A 12,682-nucleotide genomic window follows, 5' to 3' on the forward strand; every position below is an offset into this window, starting at 1 on the left:
ACATGGTGGGACTATTAGAAATGGAAGCAAAAAATATGTATACAGAAAAACTCTTTTGGCACATACAAGGGTTTTACACATTACCTTTATTTTAGCCAGTTCGAACTGGCAGAGGTTCGGGCTTGTGGGTCGCACAAACACAGCGGGAAAGAGTTTGGTGTTTGGTTCCACCTGGAGTGTACAGAGCACAGGAAGTTAATACCTTAAAAGATCCCAACAGGAAGTACACATCAAAAGCTTGCAGGAGTGGGAGAGCATGACTTGCAGAAAGCAGCTTACATCATGAGACTCAACCACTTGGCGTGCACATGGACGTTGTTAGTGTGTTTGTGTGACTGTGCATGATCATTCGAGAGTGTCAGCTGGCAGGATGACTCAGCGACGGGTGAAGCCTCACAGAATTTCAGCGAGGGAGAACATAAGAAGATTATATCCTTCGAAAGGTTCTTTAAGATTTAGCTCTCATAGTGCGAATCCTAAGTGTAACATTCAACAATACCAACGTCACTGCTCTTTTTGGAAAATATGCAAAGAAAAGTCGAGTCGCTCTCAAGGTCAGCAGAAAAAGCTGTTGGTAGGCGACTGTGAAGTCGCTGCAGATGACGGAAGCAACTGACTGTGTTGTTAGTGTACATTTAGAAAGAATATAAAATGGAAGTCAGATGAGTTCAGGGGTTCGAACAAAATATGTGTTCAGTACCTGGTAGGTTGTGGATATCTCCTTGCCGTTGACGGTGAATGTTACCAGGCCGGTGGACAGGTCTATCAGACAGCCAATCTCCAGGTCCACGTTGCTGCGAGTGGAGGTGTGAGCAGCACTGGTCACATCACCACCCCACACCATGTAGCAGTTACTTCTTTTCACACTGTCAAAGTGCAAGTATCAATGTTATTATAACACATGAGTGGTCAAACATAGATTATTATAATGTTGCAAAACATTCACGGGAACCTCTCATGGACTCGTCCTCGCTCATCACCCAGGGTCACAGTCACTGTCCTGATTTTGCTGAGGTTAAAGTTGTTGCTATAGTAGTGGTAGTCTGGGGTTACCCACCCAACCCACACACAGGCAGGGTCCTGACCAGCAAAGACCCTCACTGAGTGGTAGTACTGCAAGTCACATATTAGAGTTAGCCCAACACTTTAGATTTTGCAAGGCAACCCTATGTAAAAAAAAAAGGCGAGTCAATACCATGGTGATGTTGCTGTAGTCCACTCGTCTACTTTCATCACTGTGCCTCACAGATCGCAGTGGATATCTTTAAAAAACACATTCAACAAGCGATTGACATTAGCATAGTTTTGGTTTTCATTTTTAATGGTTTACTTATCAGAATAATGATCTGATATACCCAACAGCTTTAACCACATCACCAGGTCACCATGAATATTTTCAAGAAGCAAAAGAAGAGGTCAGTATTACCGAAATAATGACTTTGACAGTGTGAATACCTGTGTTTCACTTTAAGGGTGTCTTCCTCATGCAATCCGTTCATGTCTACAACTGGACTGGACTTGAAGTGAGAGTTGAACTCTACAGGCATGCTGAGACGACAAAACACCATGTCAGCATTACTGTTCTGCGTGCCAAATGTTTTGTGGGTCACCTTAAGACAAGGAGGGCTATCAACGGTGCCATCAATCCTGGTTACCTGCAAACAGGAAGAAAATCTCTCTGTACATCTCATGACCAATTTTCTGATTTCTGCCAGATCATATGTCATACAGTAGCTTTCTTACTGCTATGTGATTGTGGTCCTTTGGCACATTGACAAAAGTAGGCAGACGCTTGCTGAACCACATGGTGACCTCTCTGTTCATGTTGACAGCAAAGGGTTCAAAGCCCTCCTGAAGGCCACACATGGTGTAGTACTTGAAGGTGCTAGCATCTTTCCCGAGATTCATACGACCCACCTGAGACAGGCCAAGACTGCACACTGGAATGAACCCTGAAGGGCAGCCAGAAGAATTAAAGGAGAGAGAGAGGGAAGAGGGCGAGAAATGGAGGGAGGAGAGAATAAAGCCTCTATGAACACACACATTGAGAGGGGAGGGAAAATCAATCCAGCTTTTGCAAAAAGGCAATTTACAAGTGTCACATTAAATAAGGGTGATTTCGTTACAGGCGGCCACTTATTTTTCACTTATAAGGCCCAGCATGGTCATTCTAGGTTAATGTTCCCTGCTCTGCATGTGAAGGCCTCACTAAAGAATGAGTAGAGGATGTCGAGGACATGCAAACTCTTTTTATATCACCTTATCAGTCTGACACGTAGTCGTATAAATGACTCTATTACCACATTTGAACACACACATACACACTTCCTCACCATCCTCAGTCTCAAAGTCAGTGAAGCAGAGTTCAGATCCCTTGGTGGTGATTAGGATCTCTCCATTGAGGGTAAAGATCATTGACTTGTCTTCCATGTTGATCATACAGCCCACCACATCCCCAGCGTGCCAGCAGCGCCCAAACAAACGGCTGCCCATGTTCAGACAGTGACCCTGATGCACACACATGATATTCAGAAACAGATAATAGCACAAATATGGCAAACGTAAAATGTATCTCAATACCTGTCACTTGTCTCAGCGTGAGTTATTATTATTAACATTGCAAACCCATTAATCTTAATGAATTTGCATTTAATTCTATAAAATCTTTTACCATAGTGTAATGCAATGTGAATGCATAATATTTACGTTTGGTTGACATCTTACCTTGTATCCGTCAAAGACAAATGCCAGCTTATCTGTGCCAAGCTCGACATCAGGCTTACATCCAGGTCTGGCCCAGCCCACTCTCATGTCTCCTCCTGTCACAGCCTCAAATTCAAAGTACCATTTCCCGGACTTCACTGCGTACGTCCTCTCTACTCTGAAGAACCGGATCTTGTCTATGCTAAGCCGCTCAACCACTTGTCCTAGTCAATGAAAGGGACATACATAGCGTTAGCAGGCTGAATATTTTATCTAGACTAGAGAAACTAAGTCACCTTCTCAGGACATGCTTACATCCATGGGGCGAACTCACCGGATTCTTGGTCAGAGGGCTCAATGTTGTAACCATATCCAATCAAAGTGCGGATAGCCTCCCTCAGGCTGTCCCTGTTTGACTTCTTGGTGCGCTCATCCAGCAGAACATAAGGAACCAGACGAGGGTTACGCTTACTCTTCAGATCCTGGAGGGACAGAAGGCAATGAAAAAAAACTGAATAAGCAAACCCACCACCAACTATCCCTGCTTATTTTACCAATTGTAGGCTGACTCAGGGGAGCCAGCTCAGTCCTACAGCTGTTGTGTTTGCTACGACTGCTGTCAGTCCCAGTAATTGACAAGTTAATTGCCCATTTATTGCCACTAGGCCACTGATGCTAATCACTTTCCTCTATCTTTCCTGGGTCATTTCCCATTACAGTAATCCCACTGGGGGCGAGGTGCAAACATGGAGGTATCATATTAATACTGCTTAAGCAGATTTGTGTGGCTTAATTTAAAATCTTGCTTTGCTTATTAAGATCCCAGAATGTTTGTTTGGCCTGACATAACATAAGCTTTCCTCTTCCTAAAGGGCTTAACTGAAAACCTTGTGGCATTTTTCAAGGGTTGTGGTTGTCCAAATCACTGATCAGTGCTTTGGACGACCCACAACCCTTGATCTAGACAAGATCTAGACTAAATCTGATTTTATAAATATTATTCACCTTTCTTGAACCACACAAATGCTAAGCTTCCTCTCGTATTCAGAAAGCTATATGAAAACCCTTTTCTTCCACATTATATGTAAAATATGCCAAAATTAATGTATGTTAGAACAAATAATTTCTTGAACTAGGTTGTAAATGAACTTGAAAAGTGTGAAGTATGAAGTGAACCATTTCTTTGTTCTCTAGATCGTCAGGAACATGCTGTATGCAGAACACTGTACAAAATGTTTTGAGGCTTGTTGCCCTTTGAGGCTGTAGAACATCTTGCTGTGTATTGAATAATGACCTATAGCTGGGAAATGTCAGGCAAAACTATCTGACGTGTATTAGTGAGGTATAGACTGTAACGGATGGGAGTTAATGAACCACCAGGGAGAAAGTGGGCAAATAAAAAAAAGCAGCAATGCTGGAAACAGCAACTAGAAGGCTTGACTTTGATTCTCTGTTGCATTTTTTCAGGCAAGCATTTTTATTTTCCCGCAACTGCGTTACAATTTAACATTGTGGAAGCTTTGTAGTACGAAGTTTGAGCCTGTTTCAATCCTCACACACTGAACAAGATATCAACCGCTTTACCTGCTGGATGCCATAGGTCCATCCCTGTTTGATGCGGTCCTTGGCCCATACATTGTGTGCGTTCTCTGCCAGTTTGTCCACCAGCAGCTCCTGACCTGGAGTCAGTTTTATGTCTGACAGGTCCAGAGGGGACGGCTTATAACCATTGGACATCATATAGCTAGGAAAACACATTCACTCAGTTATGGATGTCAAAAAGGGTAAATCCACCTAGTTTACCCACATTTGTAGACTGATCTACTGTAAATATTTATGGTGGTACATACAGTGTGTGGTAAATATCCTTTTTTGCACAGTGCTGGACATTTTAAAGACCATAGACTGGGTTTACAAAGCATTTAACTCACCATTTTTTATTTCACTTATTGTATAAAGGCCAAGTGTAAAGTATTTTATCTTTCAGCTGGAAAACTCAAATCATTCTGAGCTACTCTCTCTTTTTAATTGTTATCTAGTACAATTCTAATCTCTGAAGTGAGTTATGTATAGATAAGAAATGTGGAGCCTTATGGCATCTGTAAAGCAAAATTAAGCTGTTGGACTTACTTCTTAGGTAGTTTTATCTTTTTGAGGGAGTCCTCAGCATTTGGATTCACCTGAACGACACGACAGCCCAAGGCCATCAGGGTCCTGTGGGGATAAAAACATGCAGTGAAGATTGTGTTTGACACAATTTGGATTTGGAAGTTTTCCACTGGAGCAGTGATAGGTTAAATTGTGCATGTCCTAATCTGTCAGGAGAAAGGGGCCAACCAAGACCCAGAGGAATGTCATGGGTGCATGGGGATGCAAATGATTTTGACAAATCTTCTTCACACCTTGCGAGAGGACAGAGTGACAGTCAAAACGTCCTTAATGTCACTCAAAATCCCATCTTTGTCGCCTAGTAGCCTATTAGCTTAATCACAGCAAACCTTAATGTTCTCCTATCATATAAAGACCATGAGCAGGGGTATGTAAAGCACTTGTAACAGGTCTCTCTGAGACTGTAATGAGCAGAATCAAATGTTCTGCAGAGCACCGTCATGGGGTAAAGGATCACAGACAGTCCTTGGCTGCGTTACAATTAAAATGGAAAAGTGAAGAACTTGTCTGACCACAGACATGAATTTCAAAAGCCCACCTCCATCAACTCTATACATAATCTACATTCATATAAAAATATAGTCCATGTGAGTTGCCGGACTGAATGAGTCATAACTACGTACTTCAAGTCATGTAGGTGATGCTCTTCATTCATTCTCATAAACATCACTTTAAATCAAAGAACAAAACGCTCTTTATTCTTTAGTATAGATATGTGAGATAATCAATCCACGACGCTCGACATACTTCAGAGTTTCTGTTGACATCTGCAGATTGTAGTTCTTTTCTGTTTCTGGCAGCTTGGAGAAATCCACTAAGCACGGATGCTGCCGCTTATTATCATCCCTTATCTGTGAGAAAAAGAACAGTCAGAGAAATAATTCATTCAATTTCTTTCCTCTGCTTCCTTCATCAATGGTCTACATATAAACATACACTCACTGATCACTTTATAAAGCACACTTGTACAATCTAATGCAATCCAGTACAGCAGCAATGCATTGCTGTTTACACTGTTTACACTGTTTATCTCGTGCCTGACAGCGTATTAAGAGGTGTTCCTAATGTTTTGACCCCCTCATTCATGTAAGTTGAACAACCAAAACATTAGAAGCACTTCTTAACATACTCTAATGTGGCTCCACAACCCCTCCTCCACAACTATGACCTCAATATTAAACACACAGTAGAATTACCACCTTTCTGAAATTACACATTTGTAAGAAGAATTCATGGCAGAGCTGCTGTATTGGAATCTATTAGATTGCACAGGTATAACTTATAAAGTGGGATCTTGAGGGCGAATTAACTAAATATATGCACATGAAATACACTGGTAAGTCATGTTATTGTGAACTAACAAGGAAACGGGAATGTGGTCTAAGTACACGGTGCTACTGGCTGCAGTGATAAGACAGTGTACTCTAGTGAACACGTTATGAAAGAGGAACAAGGGAGCATGTTTTCTTGGGGGAGATAGAAAGGTGCACAACTGGAAAATCAAGCGAGAGGTGTAATGCCTCTCTCAAGGCTGCACTTTATGTCCAATAATCCCTTTGGCAATGCTGCACAGAGGAGGAGGCATGTCGGTGGTGGATGTTTACCAAGAAAACATGCAGGGTACTGCGTAGAGATATGCAGCTGTGTGTGTGTGTCTACGTCCACTGAACACCAGCCAGCTCTTTTGTGAATAGTACAAGAACTCTATGGGAAATCTGGCAGTTCTTCCTCTTACACAATTATATTTGTGGAACAAACAACGAATGAAAAAAGTTTTTATATGCAACCAAAGCTGAATAACAGACAATACTTTGCTAATTTCCTCTGCTGTGGGACAACCACTGGGAATCTCGCTGTAAGACAATGAGTGATACAGAACAATTATGTCTATTACTACGTTCACCTTGGCTGGTTCTTGACACATTTTATTAGTGCTTGGCAAGGTCTGTACAAGAACTAGCAGAGCAATCTTGTATTTGTATTATAGACATAAGAGCTGTGTTTCATATTGCCGTTTGTGTTATCTGTTTCTTTAAGGGCAAAACATTGGCATTTTCCTTTAGCTAATTCACAATAAACCAAGAAAGTCAACATGCAGGCTTTTTCAGACAAAACCAGCATTTGAGATTTTTGACACACATTTCAGGTGTGTATGTGTTTTTCAGCTACCTGTACTGGAAAATACACTCATTTGTTGCATTGCCAAAAGTTAGATGAGAAAGATTATACTGTCTGTTATTTAATTACATGGAGCTAGAACCAGGGGATGCTTATCTTAGCAGCTAGCCTGGCCTGAACTCTTTGCAAGTGTAAAATTATTCCTTCATCAGCATCAGGAAACATGGGATGATGATTCTTGGATTTACATTTGGATGATGAATTGAATCTTTAAGAAATCAATCAGACACCCCATTGACTTCTTTCAAAAGTTGGACAACTAAAATACAGACCTTCCTCTCAGTTTATTGTTGTGCTGAAATTGCCAAATCATCCTATTCTGCCCTTGGGTGAAACAATACTTTGCATTTCATGACCTATATTTAAATGCAGACACAATGACTCTTCAACCCACAGACAAACTGGAATGACGCCTCTAAATGAGTGGTACGAAAAACATTAAACATGGAAAATGACAGTGTTCTTTCCACTTACCCTCTTTTTGGTGTGAACCGCAAATTATAAAAGAGAAAGCAAGATGACGTAGTGCACTGGCTCTTGTGATGGTTACATTCTGTTTGAAGCTGGTCTTTAACTCAAATTTGTTGACAACGTGTGTAATTGTGATGTTTATCTCTCCACAGACATGGCAAAATGCGCGGATTATGCTTTTATCTTTCGATTCAGAGCGATGCTCTTGGATTATACTAGTAAAGGTACTATTTGAATATTTCTCACCTTGCCAAAAGACCAGCCCAGCTCAATCTTATTCATGCCCCACAGCTCATGGATGTTCTCAGCCAGCTTGTCCCGAACCTTCTCCAAGTGAGGTGGCATGACAATCTGCGGACAAAGAGGGCATTTGTCAACACACAGTACATTAGTCTTGTGTATCACTTCTGCACATTAGTCCTGTTCACTTACCTGGCTGGTTTCCACAGGTGTGGGGATGAAGGAGGCCTGTGACATGAACTGAGTATTGCCCAGCAGATCCCTGACTCCTTCCACGTCTCTCTTGTACTCTTTCACTGGTTCTACCTTCAGCTTCTCTTTTGGCAGCAGAGCCTCGTAACATGGAGCGTAACTCGATGGAGGCAGAAACTTAAAGTCACCATGTCGACCACCCAACAGAAAACGCACCCTAATGAGATATAAAGAGAAGTATTGGTGATTTGTTGGCTTGTTGTGTATGTATTGTTAGAATGAGACAGCTATTATTGAAAGAAACAGCCAGTGAAAAGAGAACCAGCCACGCGTCAAAACGTCACTACTTTCACCCCCGTTAATCCACTTCAGTTTCAGCTTCTGTGCTCTAAGACCACACTTTTAGCTCTGAAAGCAAAAGAATGTCTGAAGCCATCCCTGTCAAGAGTCTCTCCTGATGCCGCCCAAAATAGCTCAAGTAGTAGTAGTGACGCAACCAGGCCCATTCTGACTGCAGCCATCAATTATTGAGCGATGAAGATGTGTGCCTGTCATTTTCTGGCACATTTATCTCCTCAGAGATGCTCGCACTGTTCACCGGGTCAGATTCAAGTACAAGCTTGGATGTGTTTTACCACCTGAAAAGTGTTTATGGCGTTGTCATATTAAATACTTCTGAAATATTATATTTCAGACTGTGAATATAGTTATTTAAGGATAACTCTATTAATAATAACTGTGAATATACCACAGGACAGATGAAACACAGTGTGTAAATTCACTTTATGAAAGCTCACATAGCCAAATGAAATCAGAATAGTCTCTCGATGTCCAGTGTCTGGGCTTTAAAAAGTGAAAGTTGTAAATGCAAAGTGCTGCTTCACTTTACAAAGTCATGGAAAAACCACTGGAGCCTGAAATTTCAATTTTAAAGTAGTCACGCTACCTGTGGTCACCATGGCAACAGATGAGAAAATGAAACCAACCTATTTCACCTGTGTCTAATCTCAAAGCTAGAGGATTAATGCATTTGAACCTGACTAAGTAGGTGGATTGAAGGGATTTCGTGCAGGTAGTGCTTATGTGATTGGAGGTGTGCTGTGTACACTTTATGTTCTTGTACCTCTACAATCTAATGCACAATCCAATAAAGCAACTCTGCCATGAATTCTACATGTGTTCCTAATAAAGTGGCCAGTGAGTACTGCATACGTCACATCTCTCTGCGCTTGTGTGCGCAGCGAGATTTGTCATTTATTGAGTCTGTCAGTCTCAGATATCTCACAGGAGAAACAAATAAACACTCACTTGACCCCTGCTGAAAAGCTGACAACAGGGAAGAAGAGCCCGTCTGTGTTGAAATTTTCAAACATGCCCTGGACGGGCTGTCCATTGATCCTGAAAGAGATGCTGGGTGCCCCGAGGTCCAGACAACAGCTAACCACATCCTCTGAGGTCAGGATGTGCTGGTTCATGGATGCAACAGACCGCGGGATACGACCTGTTTAGGTGAGGACACACACACAGACAATAATGGGAAATATGACCCAGTGAGTGATGCTGGCACTGATCATGCCGCTCTTGCATACACAGGGCTGAACACACAAGTGCACACAGTTACACACTCTGGGCATGGAGATGAGCCCTGCAGGCTACGGATTCTGTCTAGACACAACATGGCTGCAGCCCAAGGTTACCGCTCATCTTTGATACTTATTATGATGTGATACTACACAGACAAATGGTACATTTTCCCCCTGACACTGACCTGACCAGAGGTGGAGCCCATCAAAACCAAACGAATAGAGGTCATCTCCGACTCCATTGCCACCCCAGCCCTCTCCTCCTCCCGGGTATGGTGCATAGCCTTTACTGTTGGCCCAGCCCACTCTGAGGTGGGAGGGTTCGCTGGTAACAAAGTGGTCCACCTGGTCGATCATCAGCTCATAGTACCACTTCTTATACTGTGCTGAGCCCTCGCTCACTCCAAGGAAAATGTTCGGCCTTATACTGGCAATGGAGTTACACATGAAATCATTAGATAGGCCTCAGAGCAAAGACCATAATAAAATATTCACAAATTGATTTGTAATGTCATTTTACTCTTAAAACTAAAGGGAAAAAATCTCCCTCAGGATAAAATAATTTAATTTGCTTGTAATGAATTGGTTTGAGAATTTGCTAAAAGCCAGAGAACAACACATCATTTCACTAGTGACAAGATAATAACCTGAGATTTGTGAGATGAAATCTATTTTAAAAAAAAAATCCCACTTACTAAGCTGGTTATTTCCAATGTACAAAGATAAAACGACTTGAGCATAATAGAATGTAACGTGAAAGGTCTAATGCAGTCTAGTGATTCATCATCTGAACAGTCAGCTTATGGTTGTGTGTATGCTGCATGGTTCACCAACCAGTTTACAGATTTTATTGCTACACACTTCACGTAAAATTAGAACTGGATTCCGTATCGTCTGTAGATTGTTGTTATTTAATATGTTACGCATGTATAAATAAATATCCAATAAATATGATGTTAAGTCAAGGTGTGGTGTATGGATGGCTTTCTAACCTCTGGACGTCATTGACCAGCTGTGTTTGCAGCAGGAGGTCTCTCTTGGGCAGCAAGTGATCACAGATCAGGTTCTGATTAGCTCGCACAGCTACACCATTACATACACACAAGGAGCAGAGCACATCCAGAATCTAAAAAAAAAAAAAAAACACAAAGTGGAATAAGCAGAGAAAAAAAAAATAGAAGAGCTCCCCAATAATTGGCCACACATTGACCTCAATTTTCCTATTACACGCTGGATATGAATCTGTTTCTTTACAGAAATTATTATCTTTGTCCCTAATCAGTGTCCAGGTTGCGGCTCTAGGGATCATGGAACCACTGCATAATTACTCTGAGATGCTTGTTTGGGGGCAAAAATATGTCCAATAATATCCCTTTAATGTCAGTGTTACAAAGCCTTTGAATTAAAAGGGATGGGAAGCAAAGCCAAGGGTGACAGTCCAGAGAACCGCTTTATCACTGGCCCTTTACTCCTGCTTCCTTTGGCAAAACAAAATATTCGGGCTGATTTATGACCTAGGCCAGCAGACTGCCTGCTGCTGATCTCATTTCACTGTTAAACAGATTGATTTATGATGAGGACACACTCCATTCAAGCCACCAGGCAGCACGGGGATGGAAGTTTTTATGTTGGTAGAAGGTAAGCGCAATGGATTAGTCACTAAAGAGAAAAGCGGTGAAATAGAGGTCTGAGGGGACCTTTTATTGAAACGCATACATTAATTGAGTGCTCAGCAATCCTAATGAGCTAAGAACTAAAGGTGAGGCAGACACACACTTTGTGTGCTTCCTTGCTTGACTGAACATCATTTGAAAACACCATGTTACAGTGGGTTATATAGTACAACTACAACTTTCACCTTAATGTGGCTTCATTGTACAACACTTAATATTCGATTCTAGCTGCACCCTCCTGCTGCTCACCTTGTGGTTACGTCCGTGCTTGTACAGCAATGATATGATGGACTTGATGTGTCCTCTCTGGATGATGTTGAGGGCCTCGGGGCTCTCAATTAGAATGCAGTGCAAAACTTCCAGGATGCCTGCACAGCCGCAAATGCATCAATTAGTCAAGAACCACAGAAGAGAAAGACATGGCCAGAGGACACTTGTCAAAGACACATACAGTACAGTCCACATAGATCAACAGGGAACGCCCAGTGTTGCTAGTACGTCCTTTACTCTAAATTTAAAGTAGTACTAGAGGTACCTATATATTCTACTCATGTCCTTGTGTTGTGTTGAGTGCTGGGTTGTTATCAAAGGAATATATTGATCACTTTGTGTGACAGAGAAAATTCTGCACGTTTCACAAGTAGCTCAGCGTGTTTCAAAGTGATAACAGGAATACCTGAAGAGGACTCAAGTCTCTCCAGCTTGCTAACCAGCCAGTCCAGGTTTTTAGAGAACTGGGTGCAGTTGTTCCTGTTCCCTCGGATTAACGCCGCTGCAGGGCACAAGGAAAATGTGTATGATTCAAATTTCATAGCAATGAACACATTTTTTGTTCCGAGTTGTGCCACATCTCAAAAAGAAAAAACAATATCACACATCAGTTGTAGAAACCTGAAATGCATGCTCACAACCAAGGCAGTCCGGGAACAAAATGTTACGTTCAAGTCAAACATATATAGATAAACATATATAGATGTGATGAAGGTCACCAGGCTTCTTCATCACTACTGAACCACTGCAGCAAGTACAGTTACTCTACCAAGAAACGTTCACATGTGTGTGTGTGGTAGACCAGCTTCTTACCCAGCAGCTCATAGAGCAGGTTGAGAATATCTTTCCAGGCTGCTCCAGCCTCCGACCCCGCACACTCCCCAAAGTGGGCTGCACTGTTGTACACGTTCAGACGGTCAATACAGTTGGACACCAGAGTCAGCATCCCCTAAGACAGGCACAGGGATCCCATACATGAACATAATTGTAACATAAAAAAAAAAAAATGAAATATCCACATTTCATACATTAACATCCAAATGCATCTTGTATTAATGACAAGCCCACGTTAGTATGATCGTTTCTGCATGAGTTGACCATCCTGAATGCAGCCCCCATGGCTCTCTCCTATCCATTTGGTGGTTGTGTCATGGTGATTTATACTACAGAGAAATATCTATACTGATCAGATATGCTGAATGT

General features: G+C 41.8%; 1 protein-coding gene across 1 annotated transcript in view; it reads right to left on the reverse strand.

Annotated features, from left to right (window-relative positions):
* The window catches only part of LOC113159052 (ryanodine receptor 3-like), an 80,166-nt gene that overhangs the window by 37,008 nt on the left and 30,476 nt on the right, over positions 1 to 12,682 (reverse strand). The window contains exons 14-34 of the mRNA XM_026355525.1: positions 12,293 to 12,428; positions 11,886 to 11,981; positions 11,459 to 11,577; positions 10,529 to 10,662; positions 9,722 to 9,963; positions 9,262 to 9,454; positions 7,954 to 8,170; positions 7,768 to 7,872; positions 7,525 to 7,527; positions 5,620 to 5,723; positions 4,834 to 4,917; positions 4,288 to 4,447; positions 3,038 to 3,185; positions 2,725 to 2,927; positions 2,334 to 2,508; positions 1,744 to 1,952; positions 1,456 to 1,655; positions 1,196 to 1,262; positions 953 to 1,113; positions 701 to 866; positions 85 to 171 (exon numbers count right to left, since the gene is read on the reverse strand). Of these exons, the coding sequence (XP_026211310.1) occupies positions 85 to 171; positions 701 to 866; positions 953 to 1,113; positions 1,196 to 1,262; positions 1,456 to 1,655; positions 1,744 to 1,952; positions 2,334 to 2,508; positions 2,725 to 2,927; positions 3,038 to 3,185; positions 4,288 to 4,447; positions 4,834 to 4,917; positions 5,620 to 5,723; positions 7,525 to 7,527; positions 7,768 to 7,872; positions 7,954 to 8,170; positions 9,262 to 9,454; positions 9,722 to 9,963; positions 10,529 to 10,662; positions 11,459 to 11,577; positions 11,886 to 11,981; positions 12,293 to 12,428 (3,009 nt within the window). The remainder of the gene's footprint in view (positions 1 to 84; positions 172 to 700; positions 867 to 952; positions 1,114 to 1,195; positions 1,263 to 1,455; positions 1,656 to 1,743; positions 1,953 to 2,333; positions 2,509 to 2,724; positions 2,928 to 3,037; positions 3,186 to 4,287; positions 4,448 to 4,833; positions 4,918 to 5,619; positions 5,724 to 7,524; positions 7,528 to 7,767; positions 7,873 to 7,953; positions 8,171 to 9,261; positions 9,455 to 9,721; positions 9,964 to 10,528; positions 10,663 to 11,458; positions 11,578 to 11,885; positions 11,982 to 12,292; positions 12,429 to 12,682) is intronic.

Source organism: Anabas testudineus, chromosome 12 (genome assembly GCF_900324465.2).
Source record: "Anabas testudineus chromosome 12, fAnaTes1.2, whole genome shotgun sequence".
In the NCBI taxonomy this organism is placed as follows: Eukaryota; Metazoa; Chordata; class Actinopteri; order Anabantiformes; family Anabantidae; genus Anabas; species Anabas testudineus.